This window comes from Rana temporaria, chromosome 3, assembly GCF_905171775.1.
Source record: "Rana temporaria chromosome 3, aRanTem1.1, whole genome shotgun sequence".
Classification (NCBI taxonomy): domain Eukaryota; kingdom Metazoa; phylum Chordata; class Amphibia; order Anura; family Ranidae; genus Rana; species Rana temporaria.
This window is the reverse complement of record NC_053491.1, coordinates 218,127,573-218,149,189: the sequence shown is the minus strand read 5'-3', so window position 1 is coordinate 218,149,189 and position 21,617 is coordinate 218,127,573. Positions and strand designations below refer to the sequence as shown.

The 21,617-nt window shown below is 43.5% G+C and overlaps 1 protein-coding gene across 2 annotated transcripts in view; it reads right to left on the bottom strand.

Moving 5' to 3' along the window:
- Positions 1–9,941: 9,941 nt before the first annotated feature.
- The window catches only part of TDG (thymine DNA glycosylase), a 29,371-nt gene continuing 17,695 nt past the window's right edge, over positions 9,942–21,617 (bottom strand). For both annotated transcript variants that reach the window (XM_040344250.1, XM_040344251.1), the window contains exons 6-10: positions 19,163–19,245; positions 18,976–19,070; positions 16,068–16,239; positions 15,555–15,683; positions 9,942–12,183 (exon numbers count right to left, since the gene is read on the bottom strand). In XM_040344250.1, the coding sequence (XP_040200184.1) occupies positions 12,068–12,183; positions 15,555–15,683; positions 16,068–16,239; positions 18,976–19,070; positions 19,163–19,245 (595 nt within the window). In that variant the 3' untranslated portion in view covers positions 9,942–12,067. The remainder of the gene's footprint in view (positions 12,184–15,554; positions 15,684–16,067; positions 16,240–18,975; positions 19,071–19,162; positions 19,246–21,617) is intronic.

The following is a 21,617-nucleotide window of genomic DNA, read 5'->3' as shown; positions in this document are numbered from 1 at the left end:
CTACGCATGCTCTAAATCAATTAGACGCATGCTCGGAATCATTGAACTTCTTTTTTCTCGGCTCGCTGTAGTGTTGTACGTCACCGACAACATTTGTGCGCCCGTGTGTTTGTAACACAAGTTTGAGCCAACATTCCATCGGAAAATCCACGGTTTTGTTGTCAGAATGTCCGATCGTGTGTACGCGGCAGAGTAAAAAAAAAAATAGCCAGCTTTAGGGACCCACTGACCCAAAATATATGCATATCAGTTGTACAGACACATCAATGGTTGCTTGCTTTTTCCAGGGCAGTTCACCAAGCAGCGAAGCAAGGATACCAAACCTGGTGTTAGCAAAGGCAGCTTCCATATTTCTACACTGACACGTTCTCTTAAGTCCAATGAGGCCTCCATTGTAAAACTCAAATCCGACATGTTACACATAGCAAAACCAAGAAGTTGCTTCCTTTTCAAGCCTACACATGAACAAGGACAAATGCAATCTGATGATAAACCTTAATGTTCTGTTTGCAGCACATTGAAGTAACTTATGGTACAAGTCATGTTTAAAGTATATGTTACCCCAACACTTCATATTCCTGATATGTGCCTGCTGTACTATGATAAAATCTCCTGTTCTCTTTGTATTGCTGCCTCTATGTGAAATCCCTGGTGTTCCAGTCAGTCCCTCTGCTTTCATATTAAAAACTGACCACACTAAGCAGGATAACACATCGTGGTCAGTTCTCTAGCTATGCTGGGAACTCAGTGTACTCTCCTTTAATAAATAGACTTGTCCTGACATGCCCCCGCTGCACAGCCATTCACTGGGAAGCTCAGTGTCCTGCTGATTCCCCTCCCCCCAGCTCTTATGCAGTTGAGGACAAAAGGAAATGTGATCACTAAAAAAAAAAAAAAATATTTATAATGTATTTTTAGATCTATACAAAATAAATGTTTTGCCTTTTATTCCCCTTTTAAATTGAATGGGTTGCATCACAAAGTGATTGTTTACAATCAGTTTATTGCAACACTAGTTAAACTGTTGTGTGTTGTGCTGCCATTAATCTAGAATTGAAACTCTAAATTGCTATTAGGCCCCATGTACACTGCTGCTGTTAAACGGATGTTCAGAGGCAATTGGATGCTTTTTTTCAACTGCCCCTGAACACATTCAATGTTATCCTATATGACCATGTACACCGTCTTATTTACTTCCGTTTTTAGGCGAGTGAGTGAGTGAGAAACGTATATAGCGCAGCACATGCAAACTGAAATCGCCTCTGGGCGCTGAAGGCAGTTGCTTTTAACAGCGTTTCTTTGAAAGCAAAAAAATTAGTTCAGGTGCCGGAGATTTCCAAGTTTCAGACGCTAAACGCGGTACCGCGTTTAGTAGCTTTTTCATTTAGGCTGTTTTTGGCCATTTAAAGCGCGGCATGTAAAAGCGGCAAAACGGACGTTTTAAATGTGGTTTACTATCTGTTAAGTTTAATCATTTAGGAGCAGTTGTAAAAACGTCCCGTGTACATGGAGTCTTACAGTGGGGAGACACAGGCATCAGTGTCAAATGATAAGACTTGTGGAGCCGACAGCAAACAAAAACTGCAGGAAGGTAGGTAGGAAGGAGAAATTGGCTGCCAAAGCCACAAGTATACCAATGCTTCCTTAGCAGGGGAGTGCCAATTTTAAATTTTTAGAGACCTTACAAAGCCTTTTCAAAAGAGCTTTGTGGGCTTAAGGGACATTTGATTAGTGCATTTGGCACCTCCATAAAGTAACACAGAAGTATCCTGCTCTCTTGCACTTCTCAGGCAGGCAGTAATAAATGGAAAATTGTATCAAATACCATCATTTTCCTTTCCTGGTGCCAATTCATGGCAGCATACATGTGGTAGCTTGCTGCCATCTTGGCACCAGGAAAAGGAAAATTGTATCAAACACCATAATTTTCGTTTCCTGGTGCAAGTCCATGGCAGCATACTATGTTGGTGTCAGGAAAAGGCATTATTCTTTTTCTTCACATTTTGTGACGCTAGAATCCAACAAAGAATTATAAAGAACACATTGCACTGACTGTTGGCGATTGCTCTTTCTAGGGGTATACCAGGTTGACCCTCGTACTACGCAGGCCTGGAGAATACTCTGTTTTGCAACCAGCTGGAGCTTCCAAAACCATCTGAAGTGAACAAAAGGAACCTTCTTGGTTCCAGAAGACAAAAGATTTGTTTTACTGCTTTCTAAGAAGAAAGGAAAATGCAGATTCCTCTGGTGATTTTCAGATAAACATATCCAGAGCACTACCAACAGCTCAACTCAAGGATGGACTGGCCATTGGGACTACAGGGAGTTTCCCGGTGGGCCGATGGCTCAATGGGCCGGCTTCAGTGACAGCGGACCGCCGCCGCCCCCCTACGCTCCTCTGTCCCTCCCTCCCCGCAGCGCTCACCTGGGGGGAACAAAGATGCAGGGGGAGGACCAGAGGAGCATGGGGGAGGGGACAGACGGCTGACTCAACAGCTATGGCCTGGGAGTTTCTCACTTCTGCCTAATCTTATCTCATAAGGGGGGGGCACCAAACTGATTCTTTGCCCCGGGTGAAATAATGTCTAGCTTCCCCACTGGTACTGCCTATAAGAGTACCAGTACCAGCCTCTCTACTCTAATAAAGTAAAACGGCTAGTGGCTAGTGAAGGGGAAGAGGGGGCTTGGGTGGCCGGGGTGGGGGTGCGGGAGTTGTCCAGTCGCCATCGGAGAGACCTGTCAAAGTGGGCCAGTCTGGATGAAGTCCAGGGCCAAATTTTTGTCCCAGTCCAGCCCTGACTCAACCAGATAACACACATGCAAGTGCCAATGCAGCTTACAGGCTGTCACTGTTTTTCCATCAGGGTCTGGGTACTGTCAACCTCTGGGATATAAACATCCACAGGGATTGTTCTGGAAAAGTCCCACTGCTATTGCACACTGAGGTTCAGCAGAGTAATGCAGTTCAAGTAAAAAATTCAATCAGCCACAGACACTACCAAAAAAAAAAAACTTAGGCAATGCTGGAAGTGGGAGAGGTTTGTGCAGTGTCAAACTTTGCTATTGGCCAGTGTCCACGGATCGGGAGGTGGAGCACAGTCCAATAGTCTAAGGCTGGCCTTAAAATGGCCAGTTTTCCCTCTATTTATTTAGTAGGCTGAATGAAAAAAACAAAAACGAAGTGTGTAGATGGAGGAATCCCTATCATCCCGCAGGGACGTTATATTCTGATAGCAGGACTCGCCATTGTCCGAATACAACAGCATGTCCCTTTAACAGCAGTCAATCAAATGATTAACTTTCCATGGAGCAGGGAGGGCCACACGCTGACGAAAATTCAGCCAGTCCCCACTGAACCAGACAAATTTTGATCAGTCTACAGCCAGCTTTAGAATAAACTCTTCTGTGTCCTGTGATGCGATTAAGAAATATATTTTCTCGAGGCGTCTTCCAGGACAGCCCATGAGACCTAAGGCTCCTCCTATCAGGACAGGAAACACATTAACCCCCACCAGATAAAAAGTATTAGTATTTCCTCCGGACGGGGGTGGGGGGGCAACATGTTTCCTGGAACCTGGTTTCCCTAGGTCTCACCAGCAATGCTCTTGTTGCCGTTAAGGAGATATTTCCTACAGTCTCCTCTGTCCCAGAGCTGTCTGGAGCAGCATGTTTCCCCGCTGGCAGCCTGGCTGTTGGTGCAAAGGAAAACCATGAGAAGCCACAGCCGCGTGGGAAGTTGAGCAGCTATCAGTGGGTGCCCGAGATGTTGGTTCCGGTCTCCAAATGGCGAGAACAGAGGATGCTGGGCAGGTGGTGTTTAAAAGGGTGAAGACCCAGCTGAGGCTGTGGACCACCACAGGGGCAGGATGGATGCCTCTACAGCACCTGCACAGGTAGCGGATGCAAGCTCCAGCACCTCACAGGTAAGCTTGGAGTACTTGTACCCCCTTGCAAATCCTGAGTCTTCTCACCTTGTGAGACTTGGTGAAGGGGGCACATTTTGCCCTCTCTCCTGCACGGGGGCATTATGGAGTTATATCCTGGGTCATTTGTTTTCTGTTTCAGGACAAGGCTCAAGCACAGCCACCCAAGAGGAAGTGAAACAAATTGAGCTCCTTATTCAGTAAAGCACTCTGCTGCACTTGTCTAGACAGCCTAGTTAATGATGACCCAGAAGTATGTTGTCAGAAAATGCCGACTTCAGTTAGGGATGAGCCAACTTCAACTTTTAACTCTTTTAAATCCCTTATTGCTAAGATACAGTTTTCCTCAGAGGGTCCATCCCAAGATAGGACTCCATTCGGTTCTGACCCTCCACCACAGAATGCAGAAAGTGAGGATTCTGAGGAAGAAACTAGATCTTCGCGTTCTTCTCAGGAAGAAATCAGGATCAGATGGAGGGCCTAAAGGATAGAGAATTTGTTAGGGGCTCGAGGTACAAGCTGCCACTAGAGGATGTTGATGACTTGTTAAAGACCATCAATGTGACTTTTGACATAAAAGAGAAGGTACAAAATGTCTAAACCTTATGTACGAAGGAATGCATTAGAAAAAGGCTAGCGTTTTCCCCGTGTATAGTTCCCTTCTGGATAGGATTAAGCTAGAATGGGAAAATCCAGAGAGAATTTTTTTTTTCCGGTAACCTAAAAAGAAGGTTTCCAGTTTAAGGAGGACACAGCGCAACCTTGGAACAAAAACTTAAGACATTCCTCTTAAAAAATTTCAAAAAATACGGATCTAGCGTTTGAGGATATAAGCACGCTTAGGGATCCAATGGATAAGAGGAGATATCCTTTTACGCAGGGCCTAGGACTCATCTATTGCAAGTCTTAAACCAGCCTTATGCCACGTACACAAATGTTCGATGTGAGCTTGTTGTCAGAAAATCCGACCGTATGTATGCTTCATCAGACATTTGCTATCAGAATTTCCAACAATAAAATGTTTGAGAGCTGCGTCTCAATTTTTCCAACAACAAAAGTTCTTGTTGGAAATTCCGATCGTCTGTAGCCAATTCCGACGCACAAAAATCCTACGCTTGCTGGGAATCATTGAACTTAGTTTTTCTTGGCTCGTCGTAGTGTTATACGTGACCGCGTTCTTGACGTTCGGAATTTCCGACAACATTTGTGTGACCATGTGTATGCAAGACAAGTTTGAGCTAACATTCCGTTGGAAAAAAAATCCACGGTTTTGTTCTCGGAATGTTCGAACGTATGTACGCGGAATTAGCGTCTACTTGTGTAGCCAGGAACCTGGAGGTATGGTTGACACAAATACAAACACATCTTTTGGCAGGAACTTCAAGCAAACAAATTCCTAAATCCTTCCCACTCCTCTTTCGGGCAGTTGATTGTCTGGCAGATTCTTCTTCTGTCAGTTAGAATGACAGCTAGGACCTCGGCCTTAGTGAATTCAGCCAGAAGTAGTCTTTGGCTTAAAACCTGGTCAGGTGACTCTTTTAAGTTGCACCTATGTGGTCTTCCCCCAACAGGCGACCATCTTTTTGGCCCTGGTCTGCAAGAGGCACTAGAGCGCACGGCTGACAGGAAAAATGCCTTATCTGAAAACAAGAAAGAAGCAGACAGCCAGAAAAAAAAATTAGATATAATTGTGACCAAAGCAGGCAGCAGGGTCCAAGGTAAAAGGACAACAGGCCAAACAGGCATAGGACAGGGCACAAAGGTAAGGGGGGGGGAAGGGTTGTCTTGTTTAATCCTCCTCAACATCCCGCCAAGCCACAATGACTCGTGTCCCAGTGGGAAGATTAAAGGCCTTCCTCAATATGGGATCAGAGATTCGTTACTTTCCATTCCAGGCCCTACCCTTCAGGTTGTCATCAGCCCCACGCATCTTTACAGAGGTCTTGGGAGAAGCACTGGCTCCGTTGAGGTTAAAAATGATAACAATTGTCCCTTATCTGGACAACCTCCTAATGGTGGCAGAGTCATACCAGAAACTAGAGGCGGAGCTCCAGACCATACAGGATTTCCTACAGTCGCTGAGCTTGTTGTTAGAGAGAAGTCTTCCCCGATTCCAGCCCAGAGGGTGACTTATCTGGGATACAAAATTTGGTTGATAAATCAGATTGTCCTCCCGCAAGAAAATCACTGGATCTCGCTCAGGGAAATCTCAAGAGCAGTGGGTCTGATGACCTCTTGCTTTCCCATAGTTCCATGGGCAAGGTTACACCTACGAGCACTGCAGCGGTCGTAGGTGTAACAGATAGGTGGGACAGATACACAAGTTCCCTAGAGATGAGGATTCGAATACCTTCCAGGATAAAAAGGAAGCTTGTGGTAGTGGAGGTCACAACCTCACCTGACAAAAAGGTCTGCAATGGCCCATTCCAATATCTCAGAGGATCACAACAGATGCAAGTTCCTGGGGATAGAGAGCCCATCTAAACAACACTGTAGCACAGGGACGATAGTCCCCCAGAGGGAGCTTCTGGTGATACATTGGCAGCATTTCAAACAGATGTCAGGGGTCACAATCTGCAGATTCTATCCGACAACATTACTACTGTTGCATACCTCAACAAACAATGAGGAACGAGAAGTCAGATTCTTCAATTTATAGTCATGGGCAGAAGGGAATTTGGCCTCAATCACAGCAGTACACCTGAAAGGGACGCAAAATTGTCTGGCAGATTATCTGAGCCACTGCCAGGTGTGTCAAGACAATTGGTCCCTCCACCCAGAGGTTTTTGTGGAACTTACCAACAGATGGGGATCTCCCGGAGTAGATCTTTTTGCAAATCAGAGAAATTGCAAGACAGAAAAGTTCTTTTCCCTGAACTCAACAGACCAATCTCTGGGGAATCGATGCTCTAGCAAATCCTTGGCCATTCAACCTCTGCTACCCCTTCTCGCCTAATTCCAGTAGTCCTTTGCATGTTTCTTCTGGAAGAGAGAGATCTAATTGTAATAGCCCCTTTTTTTTTTAATCCCAAGTGGCCATGGTTTTCCCTGCTGCAGACTGGTTTCAGAGCCTCCACAAGAGACAAGACTTATTGTCTCAGGGTCCAGTGTCCCACCCGCAGGTGGCATTCTTAAACTTGATGGTTTGGTATCTAAAGAGAAGATATTCAGCTCCCAGGGAGCTTCAAAGTGGTCAAAACTCTGGTTAATTGTAGAAAGGCAGTTACAAGAGCTATATATATTCCAAGGTTCGGAAGAAATGTAACACTTGGTTATCTGAAAATCAAAGATTGACTCGCGATTTTGGATTATTTTTCAGGAGGGTGTCGACACGGGTCTTTCCGTTAAAAAGGTAGTGTTTTCTCTTGGAAAATCCCACTATAGCTAGATTCTTTAAATCTATATCTAGAGCCAATCCGGTAGTTAGAACTTGTCCTACCTGGGACCCGTCTAGTTCTTTCAGGCTCTGGTAGAGTTCCCATAAAATATACTTCAGTTAAGTTAAATTACTCTACTCTAAATTACTCTAAAGACAATTTTCCTTGTTGCAATTACCTCAGCTCGTAGGGTAAGCGAGTCCCTTTCAGAGAGCCATTCCTCACAATCTTTAAGGTTTGGGTTGTGCTAAAAACAAATCTGGGGTTTTTGCGTTAGTTAGCCAGTTTCTTCCACAGATCTCAGGTTATTGTGCTACCAACCTTTTGTTGTACGCCGAAGAGCGAGAAAGAAAATAATTTTTTTTTTTTTTTAGACGTCACAAGAGTTTTTCTCATCTACCTAGAAATCACCACAACCTTTAGGAAAACAGATGCCTTGCTTGTTCTCTTTTCGGGAACACACAAAGTGTGTATCCAAAGCCACCTCGGCCAGATTGATAAATCAGGCTATTGCTGAATTCTACGGGGGTTATAAAAGGTGCCACCTGGTAGTTTTTCCGACCTTCATTAAACAATAATCGCTGGACCTCCTATGTTCTCAGGAGCAGGCGTTTGGTCATGAGGTCCTTCAGGCAGTGGTCCCGCTGTAGACTGGTAAGTTCTGGTTCGTCTCATGGGCTGTCCTGGAAGATGCCTTGAGAAAAGCAGAGTTAGACTTCCTGATTGTCTTCCAGGACAGCCGGATTCCCACCCGGTTATGTCTTGAGTTATGTGTATTATGCATATATGTTTTGCAGGTTTGTCCTACAGTTCTTCAAAAATGACATGAGGCCTGGAGGACTGCCCCTTTATCCAATGGGGGTTAACGCGTTTCCTGTCCTGGTAGGAGGAGCCCTAGGTCTCATGGGCTGACCTGGAAGACTCTCAGAAAAAAAAAAGAGTTACCGGTAAAGCTAATGCAGTTTTGTTCAAATTTACTGTTAATACTACTCCATTAAGCCGGGTTCACATATCTGCAACTGCAGGTTTGTGCCTGGGGTCCAGTGCGTACCGGTTCAGGTGCGATTCAAGTCTGAATTTTTGCCTGAATTTGCACCTGAACCAGACCCAAACACACACAGGACCCAATTCGCTCCTCGGCCTACCCGGACCTGTGTGAACCAGCTCCTTTGAGACGGTCATACTCGCCTGTCATGCAAATTGGATGCCCGAAAAACCCACATCTAATTCACTTATGTGAACCCAGCCTTACACAAAGACCCCAAAATGAATTACACAGAAGCTCAACATTTCTGAAGCTTTTTATTTTGTGGACAAAGAAAAAAAAAAGTATACCTTTAAAATATGTTGGCTTACAATGTTGTAAAAGATTATATCATATCAGAAACAACTTTTAAATAGACCAACAGCAGTATGAAAACCCTAATCAAAAAAAAAGGAAAAATATTGATGCGACAACCAGAAAAAACAAAATATGGTAATGGCATCATCCAGAAGATTGGAAGGCAATACACCAACGTGACGTGACCATTCCACATATAGCACCATAAAGTGGTCCCATATTTGATTTCCAACCTGATTTTTATATAGTGTCAGAGGTTTACTACACAACTTTAATAATGCAGAGCTACAGAATGCATGATGCCCATGGTGTGAATTATGTACTTTGTGTAAAACGCTAGCACAGCTGTGTGAGATAAAAAGGAAAAGGTCATCACCTTCCTTGCCATGGTTTGTAAGCAATTTCCAGCACCCCTTAGAAACCAGCTGCATATCCTTCACAATAGAGGTATTTTATACAACTCAATACACAGCCTTCAAGTAGTTAGAAACATCCTAAAAGGCTGCAAGTTAAAGTTTTGTCAACAATCCAGGCAGGAAAGGGAACATTTATTCTTTTTCACAGACTGTAAAGCAAGGGTATACATATTTTACATTGTAAATTCAATTCATCTTTAATACCCAACAAACCATATAAATCTGTTACACGGATAATTTGAAAAACATGATGTGAATTTCCCTGCAGCAACAAATAACATACAAACGTTTTATTTCATTTGTATATATATAAAAAACTAAAAGTGTCCAAATCAAGTCCGAAGATCCACACACAGTTCAGGATTTTAGGACTTGCATAAATTGTTTTGCTTAAAGCAGTATTAAACCCATAGGCAAATATCATATTGCAGTTTACCAATTCTTAGATGTGATTGATGCATTCGTTTTTCTTTTTTTGTTTGTTAAGTTGTTTCCCTTAAAGTGGTTGTAAACCCTTTACAACTACTTTATGCTACAGGTAAGACTATAAGGCTCATCTGTAGCTACCCAAGATATCACCTAAACCTGCACGGTTTAGGAGATATCCCCTACATGTGCCAGTGTCATCGGCACATGCACACTAAAGCAAAGGCACCTATGTGCACGGCTCCCACGCACATGCGCGGGAGTGACGTCATCGCGGCTCTGGCCAATCACAGTGCCATCGCTGCGATACCCGGAAGTGACCCCCGAGAAAGATGTCACCGGCCAGAGGAGGGGGGGGGGGTGGAGATACGAGGACCGCTTCAGGGGCTTCCATATGAGGCAAGCAATTCATACTAGCTCATTATGTCTTTGTCTTGCAGGTTTTTTAAAAAAAAAATTATAGGGTTAGCAACCACTTTGTCACCTAGTTACCTAGCTAGCAAGTCTGTTTTTTCAACAGAACAAGCTGTCCTCTAAATGTAGCAGTCAGAGAGTTAAGACAAACAATTTAAAAGTAGTTGTAAAGGCTAGAAGCTTTTTACTTGCATGCATTCTATGCCTGAAGGTTAAAAAAAAAAAAAAAAAAAAAAAACTCTTCTGTGTGCAGCATCTCCCCCAGCCTCCGCCATCGTAATAATTACCAAAGCCCCATCTCGATCCAGCGATGTGCAAAAGAGAAGCGGCTCTCCCAGGTCCCTCTATCCTCACTGGCTGAGACACAGCAGCGGGAGCCACTTACTGCTGTCAATCACAGGCAGTAAGGAGGGAGCAGGGCCATGCTGTGCCCGGTGTGTCTATAGCAGATTGCTATAGGGGGCACTCAGAAAGAGGGAGGGGTCAGGAACACCGACAGGGGACCGAGAAGAGGATCTGGGCTGGTCTGTACAAAACCACTGCACATATCACGGAAGTATAACATATATATTATTATTTTTTTGTGAGCCTTTAATATCCCCTTATCACCAACAGGAATACTTACGGTCATCAGCTTTTATTTATGTAAAACCTTTAGCCCCAAAAAAATAAACAACTGTTCATGTAACTGGCTTCAATTGGAAATTTAAAGCTGCTAGGGCAGTTTAACCCCGCCAGGGAGGACAGTGCTGCTGTCCAAAAGGTGTCTGTTGCTCATTCATTCAAAGTTTAGGCACTCTGATACAGGAGGTCTGTTACTAGCTGTCAGAGATGGGCTTGGGCATGTTTGGGATCCTAGTCCCAACCCACCTGCCCGATCCCGCCAGGAAGGCAGTGAGACATTTCCCGATTTGCAGCTGCGGATCAAGAAATGTGCAGTGTCAGCTTCCTGGCTGGATCAGGCAGGTGGGATCCTGAAAAAGCCAGAGCCCATTCCTACTAGCCGGATCACCAAGCGAAAAACAGATGGAAGACCCCAAAAAAAAAAAAAACACGAATGCAGCCACCCCATTTAATGATTGGTAAGATGCAATATATTACATTTTGGGTATTGGGTTTAATACCGCTTTAATGCCAAGGCATTTCTAAGGGGCAGGGCACATGAGGACATCACTTTATGATCAAATTAGCCATGCAATAGGGAACAACTGAAGTAGAAGCACATACAACGTGTACTTTACATATCAACTTTCAGCAATGAACTAGCCAAGTTCTGATTGGCTTTTATAAACCTCTGCACACTGATGTCCATGGTGCAAGCTTTGACCTTACCTTGCTACAAAAGTACTTTGCTATACATGGCTAAGGTGGTAAAAATATGAGCTCCTGTTTGTTGCATCCTTTTGGATGCACAATGATATCACTTACACTGCATTCGACCACATACAATAAAAAATAAATAACAGCCTTGACATGGGACTAAAAATGAGAGCGTTCTTAAATTATGCAATTCAAGTACAAAAACACTTTGTAAGACATTAAATAAAGAACAGAATATTTACTCGTCTTTAACTGCTGCCATCGGGTTAAGTTCACTAATTTATTGCAAGGAACTAAATTGGCCTGTAGCCAGTCAGAATGGACTAAAGTATTATATAGCATAAAAAAACCTTCCCTGCAGAGAACTTCGCCTGACAGATATACTGTATGCATAAATACAGTATGCATAAACATGGTAAAAGAATGCTCAAGCACAATCCAGCTTGAGAAGAAATCACATTTTTTGCTATTTCGTTAAAAGTAAAACAAAATGTTTGATGTCCAAAATTTACAGCACCACTGTTATATCCATATAAAAACAATTGATAATTTCCTAAAATAAGTAGAGCATGCAGTTCATGAACAACTGCATCACACAGCCAACATTAAATACAAAGCGCAACTGTGACTACTCTAGTTTATATGCTTTTTCCCAAAAAGTTAATTTTTTTTTAAAATTCCTACCTTAAAATAATTGTTACTACTACAGCTTACATTTTAATAAAAATAAGGGAGGTAACATTTTAAACAAAAAAGGCTTCAGTTAGTCAACTGCAACTGAGGTTCAGTTCTTTGTGACTGCAATAAAACTGCAGCGACACTTGCATAGCTTGGAACACGCAGCAAATCTTAAGCACTGCTGCTTTCTTGTGGTTGGTCCTCACAGTGGTTAGGCGCAGACACGTGCTCAGTATGGGGCTGAGACGGCGGCTGCCCGTTCTGAACAGACTCCGAGTTACAGGGTGCTAGAAAATAACAAAATCAAACAGTTAAATCAATTCTATCAAATATAAAACTTCTTACAATTTTCACTGCACAAAAAAAAATAAAAAAAAATTGCAAACTTTATTGCTATGTCCTTCTAGGAGGGATCTTGGGCCCCTTTCAGACGTCCGCTCCGTCTGTCCGTTCATTACAAGTCCGTTAACGAACTTGTAATGAATCCCTATGGGGACGCGTCCGTTAGCGGATGGAGCATCCGCTAGCGTCCGCGTCAGTCGGGTTCCGCTTTTCCGAACGGAAGAAACCCTATTTTTCTTCCGTTCGGCAGAGCGGAACTGATGCAGACGGACAGACGGTACGTCTGCATCAGGTTCCCCATAGGGGACAGCGGAGCAGAGACACTTCCGGGTAGTGAATCCCGCCGGAGTGGGCGTTCATATTCAGAGACTAAGTGATTGACGTATGACAAAAGCTTCACCCCCGGTGCATAAGGCGCGTCGCCAGTTTCCGAAAGAAGCCGAACTGCGAGACGGCTCTATACGGCGCCTGCGCACCGACGTTCGGCTTTTGTCGGAAACTGGTGACACGCCTTTTGCGCCGGGGGTGAAGCTTTTGTCATACGTCAATCACTTAGTCTCTGAATAGGAACGCCCACTCCCGCGGGATTCACTACCCGGAAGCCGGAGGGGAAAATACCTATACTACGATATGTAAACCGGAAAAAAAAAAAAAAAAAAACGGCATACTGTACATGTCAGCAGTATGCTGGATTGAATGGTATAAACTTGTTTTTAGGGTGAACCTCCGCTTTAAATCAAATACAGTGTAGCGATATTGGGGGGGGGGGGGGGGGGGGGGGGGGGGGTATCCAAGGGTGTATTGGAGACACAGACAGGCTGAAAGGCTCTGACGGGGGACACAGGCGTGCGCCCGTGCAGAAATGCTAGGATGAGATTTCCATTTTATTAATTAATTTAAAAAATAACAATTTTTTTGCGGCCCGCAAATATTTGTAAAATCTACAATGTGGCCCTCAGGCTTAAAAAATTTGGAGACCCCCCTGCTCTAGACTGATGTCTGAATTCACTCAATAAAATAGAAATACAAATCAGAGCCAAATATGCAGAATGGTGAAGATCCAGAAACACAGACGTGCACTGTTTTAAAATAAAGATTTTTTTTTAGATCTTTTTCTCTCCTACAAACTAAAGTTATATTTAAAATATTAATTTTTTGAAGTTTGGCAAAGGATGTTAAGTGTTAATGTACAAGGGTTTTTTTAAATCCGTGTAAAAAAAGTGTATGGCAGAACAAAAAAAAAAAAAAATAATAATAATAATAATAATAATAAAAAAAAGTACATCTCTGCAATACATGCAGGTTTCCTTATGTTATGTTTTATCCCATTAAAGACCCAGCAAGTGCAGAAAACCAGCCGTTAATCTACCAGAAAGGCACTTGGGTCATGTTGTGGACTGATAACACACAGCCTTTGGGACTGCTTGGTGTCAGCCCTGCCCAGTTGTCTTTTGCTAAACAACTCACCTGCAACCCTACAAAACAGACACAGTTATCTAGTACAAGATAAGAAGCAGAAGGACTTAAAGGGGTTGTAACGGTACAATTGTTTTTCCTAAATAGCTTCCTTTACCTTAGTGCAGTCCTCCTTCACTTACCTCATCCTTCCATTTTGCTTTAAAAACTTCCTTATTTCTTCTGAGAAATCCTCACTTCTGTTCTTCTGTCTGTAACTACACACAGTAATGTGAGGCTTTCTCCCTGGTGTGGAGTGTCATGCTCCTCCCCTCCCTTGGACTACAAGAGAGTCAGGACACTCTCTACGTTGCAGATAGAGAAAGGAGCTGTGTGTTAGTGGGCGTCCTGACTCTCCTGTAGTCCAAGGGAGGGGGCGAGCACGACACTCCACACCAGGGAGAAAGCCTTGCATTGCTGTGTGTAGTTACAGACAGAAGAACAGAAGTGAGGATTTCTCAGAAGAAATAAGGAAGTTTTTAAAGCAAAATGGAAGGATGAGGTAAGTGAAGGAGGACTGCACTAAGGTAAAGGAAGCCATTTAGGAAAAAAAAATTGTACCTTTACAACGCCTTTAACCACTTCATTACTGGGCACTTAAACCCCCTTCGTGCCCAGGCCAATTTTCAGCTTTCAGCGCTGACGCATTTTGAATGACAATTGGGCGGTCATGCAACACTGTACCCAAATTATATTTTTATCATTCTTTTCCCACAAATAGAGCTTTCTTTTGGTGGTATTTGATCACCTCTGCGATTTTTATTTTTTGCGCTATAAACATAAAAAAAAATGAAAATTTTGAAAAAAAATTAAAAAAAAACACAATATTTTTTACTTTGTTATAATAATAGCCCAATTAAAAAAATAAAAAAAAAAAAAAAAAAAAAATCTCCCTCGGTTTAGGCCGATACGTATTCTTCTGCATTTTTTTTTTTAACAAAAATAACGCAATAAGCGTATATTGATTGGTTTGCACAAAAGTTATAGCGCCTACAAAATAGGGGATAGATTTATGATTTTTTTTACGATTTATTTTGTCAGGCCTGCGATATTGCGGCGGGCGTATCGTACACTTTTGACACAATTTTGGGACCATTCACATTTGTACAGCGATCAGTGCTATAAAAATGCTAGGGGATGAGGAAGGGGTTAAATGTATTCCCTGGGTGTGTTCTTACTGTGTGGGGGGAGGGGACTGACTGGGGGAGGTGACCAATGCTGTGTCCCTATGTAAAGGGACACAGATCGGTCTCCTCTCTCCCTCTGACAGCACGTGGATCTCTGTGTTTACACACAGAGCTCCACGTTCCTGCTGTCACCGACGATCGCGGGTGCCTGGTGGACATCACGGCCGCCAGGCACACGCATCGGCTCCCGAGCGATGCGCCGGGCACGTTGTTTCCCCACTGCGCGCCCCCAGCGGCGTGCACGGGGAATGACAACCACAGGACGTCCACCCGGCACTTGAGACCCGCGCTGTGGGTTCAATACAAACTAGCCGACAGAAGCCGGCTTCTGTCAGACCATTCCGTTTTTTTTCCGTTCAGCCTGCTGGGTTGAAGACAAAAAAAAAATGTAATAGTGTGTACTAGGCTTAGACTTTTTGAGAGAATACTGAAAATGTGCATAAGACACAGGATAGCTCTGAATGATTGACATTTTTTTTTTTTTTTGCACACGTTTTGTTAAAATTTCTTAAAATTTTACAGACCAATAAGTAGCAAAAGAAGAGACATTCTTTTATAGGTTTTACTTTAAGCTTAATGCGATTTGTGAAAAAGTGCATTAGGAATGCAAGAAACCTCTCCAAAAACACATGCACACTAGCCTTGAAGGAAAGCAAAAACACCAGAGCACTTACCTTCCAAGTTAGGCAAGTTGCATGATCCGCTGTCTCCATTAGGTATCTGCTCATTGGAATTGCCGCCAGCAGCTTCATCATAGCCAGGATCATGCTTCTCTTCCTTTACAGCCTGCTTCTTTGCATCCGCTATACAGGAGAAAAAAAGTACATAAGTTCAAAACTACAAAATATATTTCACAATGGTTAGAACATTTATTACAACCTATAATAACTTAGATAAGTCATTTAGTCTACAGTGCAATGGGAGGAAATGTACAGAAGACACTAGCCTGTTAATACCGCTCCACTTAGATAGGCCTGTGTGTTAAATTTCTGTATGCAATATATAATGCTAATGTGCACAATAAAAGAAAAACAAATAAAAAAAATATATAACTGTGGCATCTTTAAGGATTTACGTCAAAATGTATAGAAATGAGGGTGATGCACAGTCCAGGTAGAAAGATTAGGCAGCTTACAAACTTCTAAAGAAGCAGATGAATGAGGAGAGAAGCAGCAGCAGCAACCTACCCTGAGCCAATTGCAAGTCAAATGAATATTGCACTTCTTGAACCTCTCTGGCGCTCTCTATGCCCTTTAGATGGTCTCTTAAATCCTTTAATTTGATGTAGTGATGTACCTTGTCCTGAGCACGGGGAAACTGTGCACACCTGGCACTTGAAGAAGGCATAACATAGCAAATCTGCAAAAAACAAACAGAAATTTGAAAGATCCTCCTCCTATTGAGTCCTAAAAATGCATTCTTTATTGTCAGTTAAGGGTGTGCGATGATAGGGGGCCCTGAAACACCCCCCCCCCCCCAAATCAGTTACAATCAGTACTTTGCGGGGGGAGCAGCGTATAAACACCACTAAAATTATCACTTTGCTAATTTAGCCAATTTTTCATAGCGCAAGGTTCTTTTCACGCTAAAAGTTCAGTTAAGCCCTTCAGTCATAAACAGTTCTCCCTATCCAATAGTGAATGCATGAAACCAACCAGGGGTGGACTAATTATTCGGGCACTCTGGCATCCCATAGAACCGGCCTGGATTCTCCTCTAATTCACCTCCCAGGGGCTTGATACTCTGGGCACCTGACCCTTCACTGCATGGGATTTAAATCCGCCAGAGCAGCCGATAGCAGCGATGTCCCGATCACACAGTGTCTGGATTCTGAAGGGAGAACCCCTAGCCCCTGCCCTTTCCATAGAGGATACATTGAATTGTCAGAGGGAAGGATCAGAGAACAAGTACACTGTGTCTATAGAGCTGATAGATGGATGAATGAGCCTATGAACTCAGCATTGTGTATACAGTGTGCTTCCTTCACCTCCCTAACCTGCCTGCTTGGTGCGCTTTGTAGCCGTGCTGGAAGAATCATAATCAGCTGTGAGGGGACCATAAACTAGTCCGCGGGGGGACAGGGGTTATTCACCTGTCAGTGGGTGTTTGTAAGTGTCCACGATACACCGGGACCGCTCACCCACTGTATGCACAACATGTAACAGTACACAGGATCCCTGATAGAGAGACAATCCATGACCTGGAGAGCAGTCCTTCACCCAATACTGTGTATGGCATCATCCAGGTCCCTGATTAATTGGGTCAGTCCCCGTTTTATAAACAAACCCCTCTGCCCTTCTTTTATTGGCTTCTGTCCCTTTACCAAGTACATATATCACAGTTCTAATCCCGGTTTGGTATAGACAGTCCCCGATATAGACACAGTCCATGTTATAGACAGACTATTTTAAAGACAGTCCTTGTTCTGTACAGATGGTCCCTGTTATATATAAAAAGACATTACTTGTTCTGTGAAGACAGTTCTTGTTATAGAGAGACGGTTCTTGTTATATAGAGACAGCCCTTATTCTGTAGAGATGGCCCTTGCTATATTAAGACAGTCCCCGTTATACTGTTTATAGAGACAGACCTTGTTCTTTAGAATTTGTTTTTCTATAGAGACAGTTGTTCTAGAGAGATTGTCCTGTAAAGACAGTCATTTTTTCCCCTGAATGTTCTGAGGTTTATGTGCGTCTGCAGCACTCTACTTGTGGCACAGCAATCAAAGCACATTATACAGGTAAGCCTGGGTTTTGTTTAACTATGCCCCATAAGCCCCTCCCATCAGTTAACGCAACTTGGCCTCACCCGCTGTTCACCGTGGTGGGCTAAGCGCGCAGCATTACTTCTCTCCTTTCTTTTCACAGGGGTGTAGTACCCCAACAGGGAAGGGGGGGGTAGTTTTTAGCATTAACAGGTGATCAGCAAGTGCAGCAGGTGTGTTAAAAACAAAATGTATGGGTGGCCTTAATGCACATTGTTGTGTTAACACTGTGCATAACAATTAGATATAGCCCTTGTAAAGAATATAAGATGAGAGCTTCTCAAGATATAGACACTGATAGCCGGATTCAGGTAGAGCGGCGTATATTTGTGCGGGCGTAGCGCATCTGATATGCGCTACTCCGACGTAACACAGAGAGGCAAGAACAGTATTCCCAGAGCACTTGCTCCCTTTGTTGCGCCGGCGTAACGTAAATTGGCCGGTGTAAGCCCGCCTAATTCAAAGTAGGAAGGTAGTGGGCGTGATTTATTAAAATGAAGCGTGACCCCATGTAAATGAAGGGCTGATCGAATGGCGCATGTGCGCGCATGCTCAGAATCACGTGGCATATACTCCCTAAGATACGACGGCTCAATGCCTACGACGTGAACGTAACTTACGCCCAGCCCCATTCACGTACGACTTACGTAAAATACGACGGCTGTTCCCTGGTCCATACCCTAACATGACTTACACCTGCTTTATGTGGCTTAACTTTACGCCGGACGTACGCCTTACGTAAACGGAGTAGATTACTGCGACAGGCGTAAGTACGTTCGTGAATCGGCATATCTCGCTCATTTACATATTCGACGCGTAAATCAATGGAAGCGCCCCTTGCGGCCAGCATAAATATGCGCCCAAGATACGACGGCGTAGGAGACTTACATTGGTCGGATGTTGCCAAAGTTCAGGCGTATCTTGTATTAAGAATTAGGCGCAGAGATACGACGGTGCATCCATGCACTTACGCAGTGTATCAGAAGATACGTCGGCATAAGTGCTTTCTGAATCCGGCCCTGAATGTCCATGTGAGGACTTTATTGGCATAACTGTTCAACCATGCACTGGATCACATGTTTGCAAAATGAAACTGCATGCAAGGGTACCTGGCAGAATCAAATATACCACACCAAATATAAATCAGACTCCCCCCCCGTTTATGCACTTTTTAAGTCCTAAAATTGAAAACTAAAAACAATACATGGCATAATTTTTTAAAGCATCCTCGCATTTTTCACAAGGAGTTCTGGAACATTCACATTTTAGGATACAACAGGTGCATTTTGTTTGTAAAAATTGTCATTGGATTTTCAAGGCAAAATACTGACTGTATCTGTATCAGGAACTCTGTGTGGCTGGACTCCAAAATCAAACTTTTTAATCTTGACACCAAATACTTCTTTACTGAAAATTTCATATATACCTACAAAAAAAAAATAAAAAAAAACAATGCTTTAGGTGTGTTACAATTACCATTGGAGCGTCATATAGTAAAAGAAACAGGTCCCAACTCACATTTTCCGTTGAAGACAGCTATACGTGGTTTATACTTCTGAAGCTTCTGTAAAAGGATTCTTCCACCTTCCCGAAATTCTTTGCTGGAAAGAAGAGAAAGAAGTGATAAAATGATGTTCAACTTCTAAATCTAGCTAGTTACCATCCAACATAGTCTTTTAGATCGACTAACTATGCCGTGTGAAAGAATCATTAACCATTTAAGACCCGGACCTTTAGGCAGCTAAAGGACCTGGCCAGTTTTTGCGATTCGGCACTGCGTCGCTTTAACTGACAATTGTGCGGTCGTGCGACGTGGCTCCCAAACAAAATTGGCGTCCTTTTTTCCCCCACAAATAGAGCTTTCTTTTGGTGGTATTTGATCACCTTTGCGGTTTTTATTTTTTGCGCAAAATTTATAGTGTTTACAAATTAGGGGATAGTTTTATTGCATTTTTATTAATATTCTTTTTTTACTAATAATGGCGGCGATCAGCGATTTTTTTCGTGACTGCGACATTATGGCGGACACGTCTGACACATTTTTGGGACCATTGTCATTTTCACAGCAAAAAATGCATTAAAAATGCATGGTTTACTATGAAAATGACAATTGCAGTTTGGGAGTTAACCACAAGGGGACGCTGAAGGGGTTAAGTGTGACCTCATTTGTGTTTCTAACTGTAGGGGGTGTGGCTGTAGGTGTGACGTCATTGATTGTGTTTCCCTATAAAAGGGAACACACGATCGATGACGCCGCCACAGTGAAGAACGGGGAAGCTGTGTTTACACACAGCTCTCCCCGTTCTTCAGCTCCAGGGACCGATCGCGGGACTCCAGCGGCGATCGGGTCCCGTGGTCACGGTGCTTGGGACCGGGTCGCGGGCGTTGCGCCCCAAGGTTGGGCACTTAAAGAGGACATACCTGTACGTGCTTGTGCCCAGCTGTGCTATTCTGCCGACGTATATGTGCAGGAGGCGGTCCTTAAGCGGTTAAAAAAATGGTTACTAAAACGTTATTTTTTTTTTTATTAACCAGTTGCCGACCAGGCCATAGCCTAATAATAGCTACAACATGTTCAGATAACTCTGGGAGGGCGTCGTATGACACCCTCCCAGAATCGCGCGTACCCGGGAATGTCCATAGCCGTCGGGTCTTCAAGGCACGGCGCATCACGGTGGCAATGACAGTGGCCCTTTACCATGTGATCACGCTGTCAAATGACGGCGTGATCACTTGTAAACAAACCGGAGCATGTCCGGGCGCAGCAGCGCTGTGGGCTGGATCAGAAGTGCCCACAGCGCTGATCTCTGCTCATCCATCCTCATTCCTGCATGTTGGGCCTCTGTAAGTGGCCATGCTGTGCAAAAGCACATTTACACCGATTTTTGCTATGTTTACCAAAGATATGTAGCAGTATAAAATTTACAAAGACAAATTACTAAATTTGCAAAATTTTATAAAAAAAAAAATATATATGATGGTTGAACTTTATGGACTTGTGTCTTTTTTCAACCTGACTAACTATGTAAGAAAGAAAAAAAAAATATATATATATTATATATTTTTAAACAAAATGACTTGCTATGGGAGTGGGTGCCTGTTTGCTCCCAAGCCATCTACGGAGCCGCACTCCATAGACAATCACAGCGGGGCTCAGCCCTGCCCCTGATTTCCTTCTCACTACTTGTGACCTTCAGCAGCAGGGGCCAATGGCTCCTGCTGATGTTCGATTCCTTATGTGAAGCGGAGAGGAGAAGAGATGCAGCCGAGCACAGCGCTGGATCTGTTCTCCCCTCTCTTGCCCTTCACATAGGGAAGGGGAAGGAAAAGCAAAGGAATGCATTAGGGCATGGGTGCTCAATCTGAGGCCTTCCAGCTGTCGTGGAACTATACGTCCCATGAGACATTGCAAGGTTGACAGTTACAAGCATGACTCCCAAAGAGAGGCATGATGGGACTTGTAGTTTTGCAACAGTTGGTGGGCAACAGGTTGGGCACCCATGTATTATAGGGTATAAATATTTTTTAGCTTTAGTATCACCAAGTAAATATAAATTGAATGGAATTGTATTTTTTATTTAGGCCCTGCCATTACATAATCATACTGTAATATGTGGCCAAAATAAGTCCCAATACATTTTATTATTTAAATTTTTACACACACAGCTCATTTTCTTCACTCCCAGGGACTGAATCAAAAGCAAGCCCTTAATACCAAACGCACTCCAACCCTTAAGCCTAGTACACATGGGCCAAACAGGAAGCATCGTTTGGTTCAATAGAAACCGGACAATATTCGGCCCGTGTGTACTGCAGCCGGGTCGGTTTATGCCGAAGGGGCATGACTAAAAAAAGGTCCGCCAACCAGCTCCTGATCAGCACTCACAGCCAATGGCAGAGCGCGCTGGTCCTGTGAATCAATAAACTATAAGTACCAACAGCCTTTAGTTCTCAATGAACTACCAGGGCACTC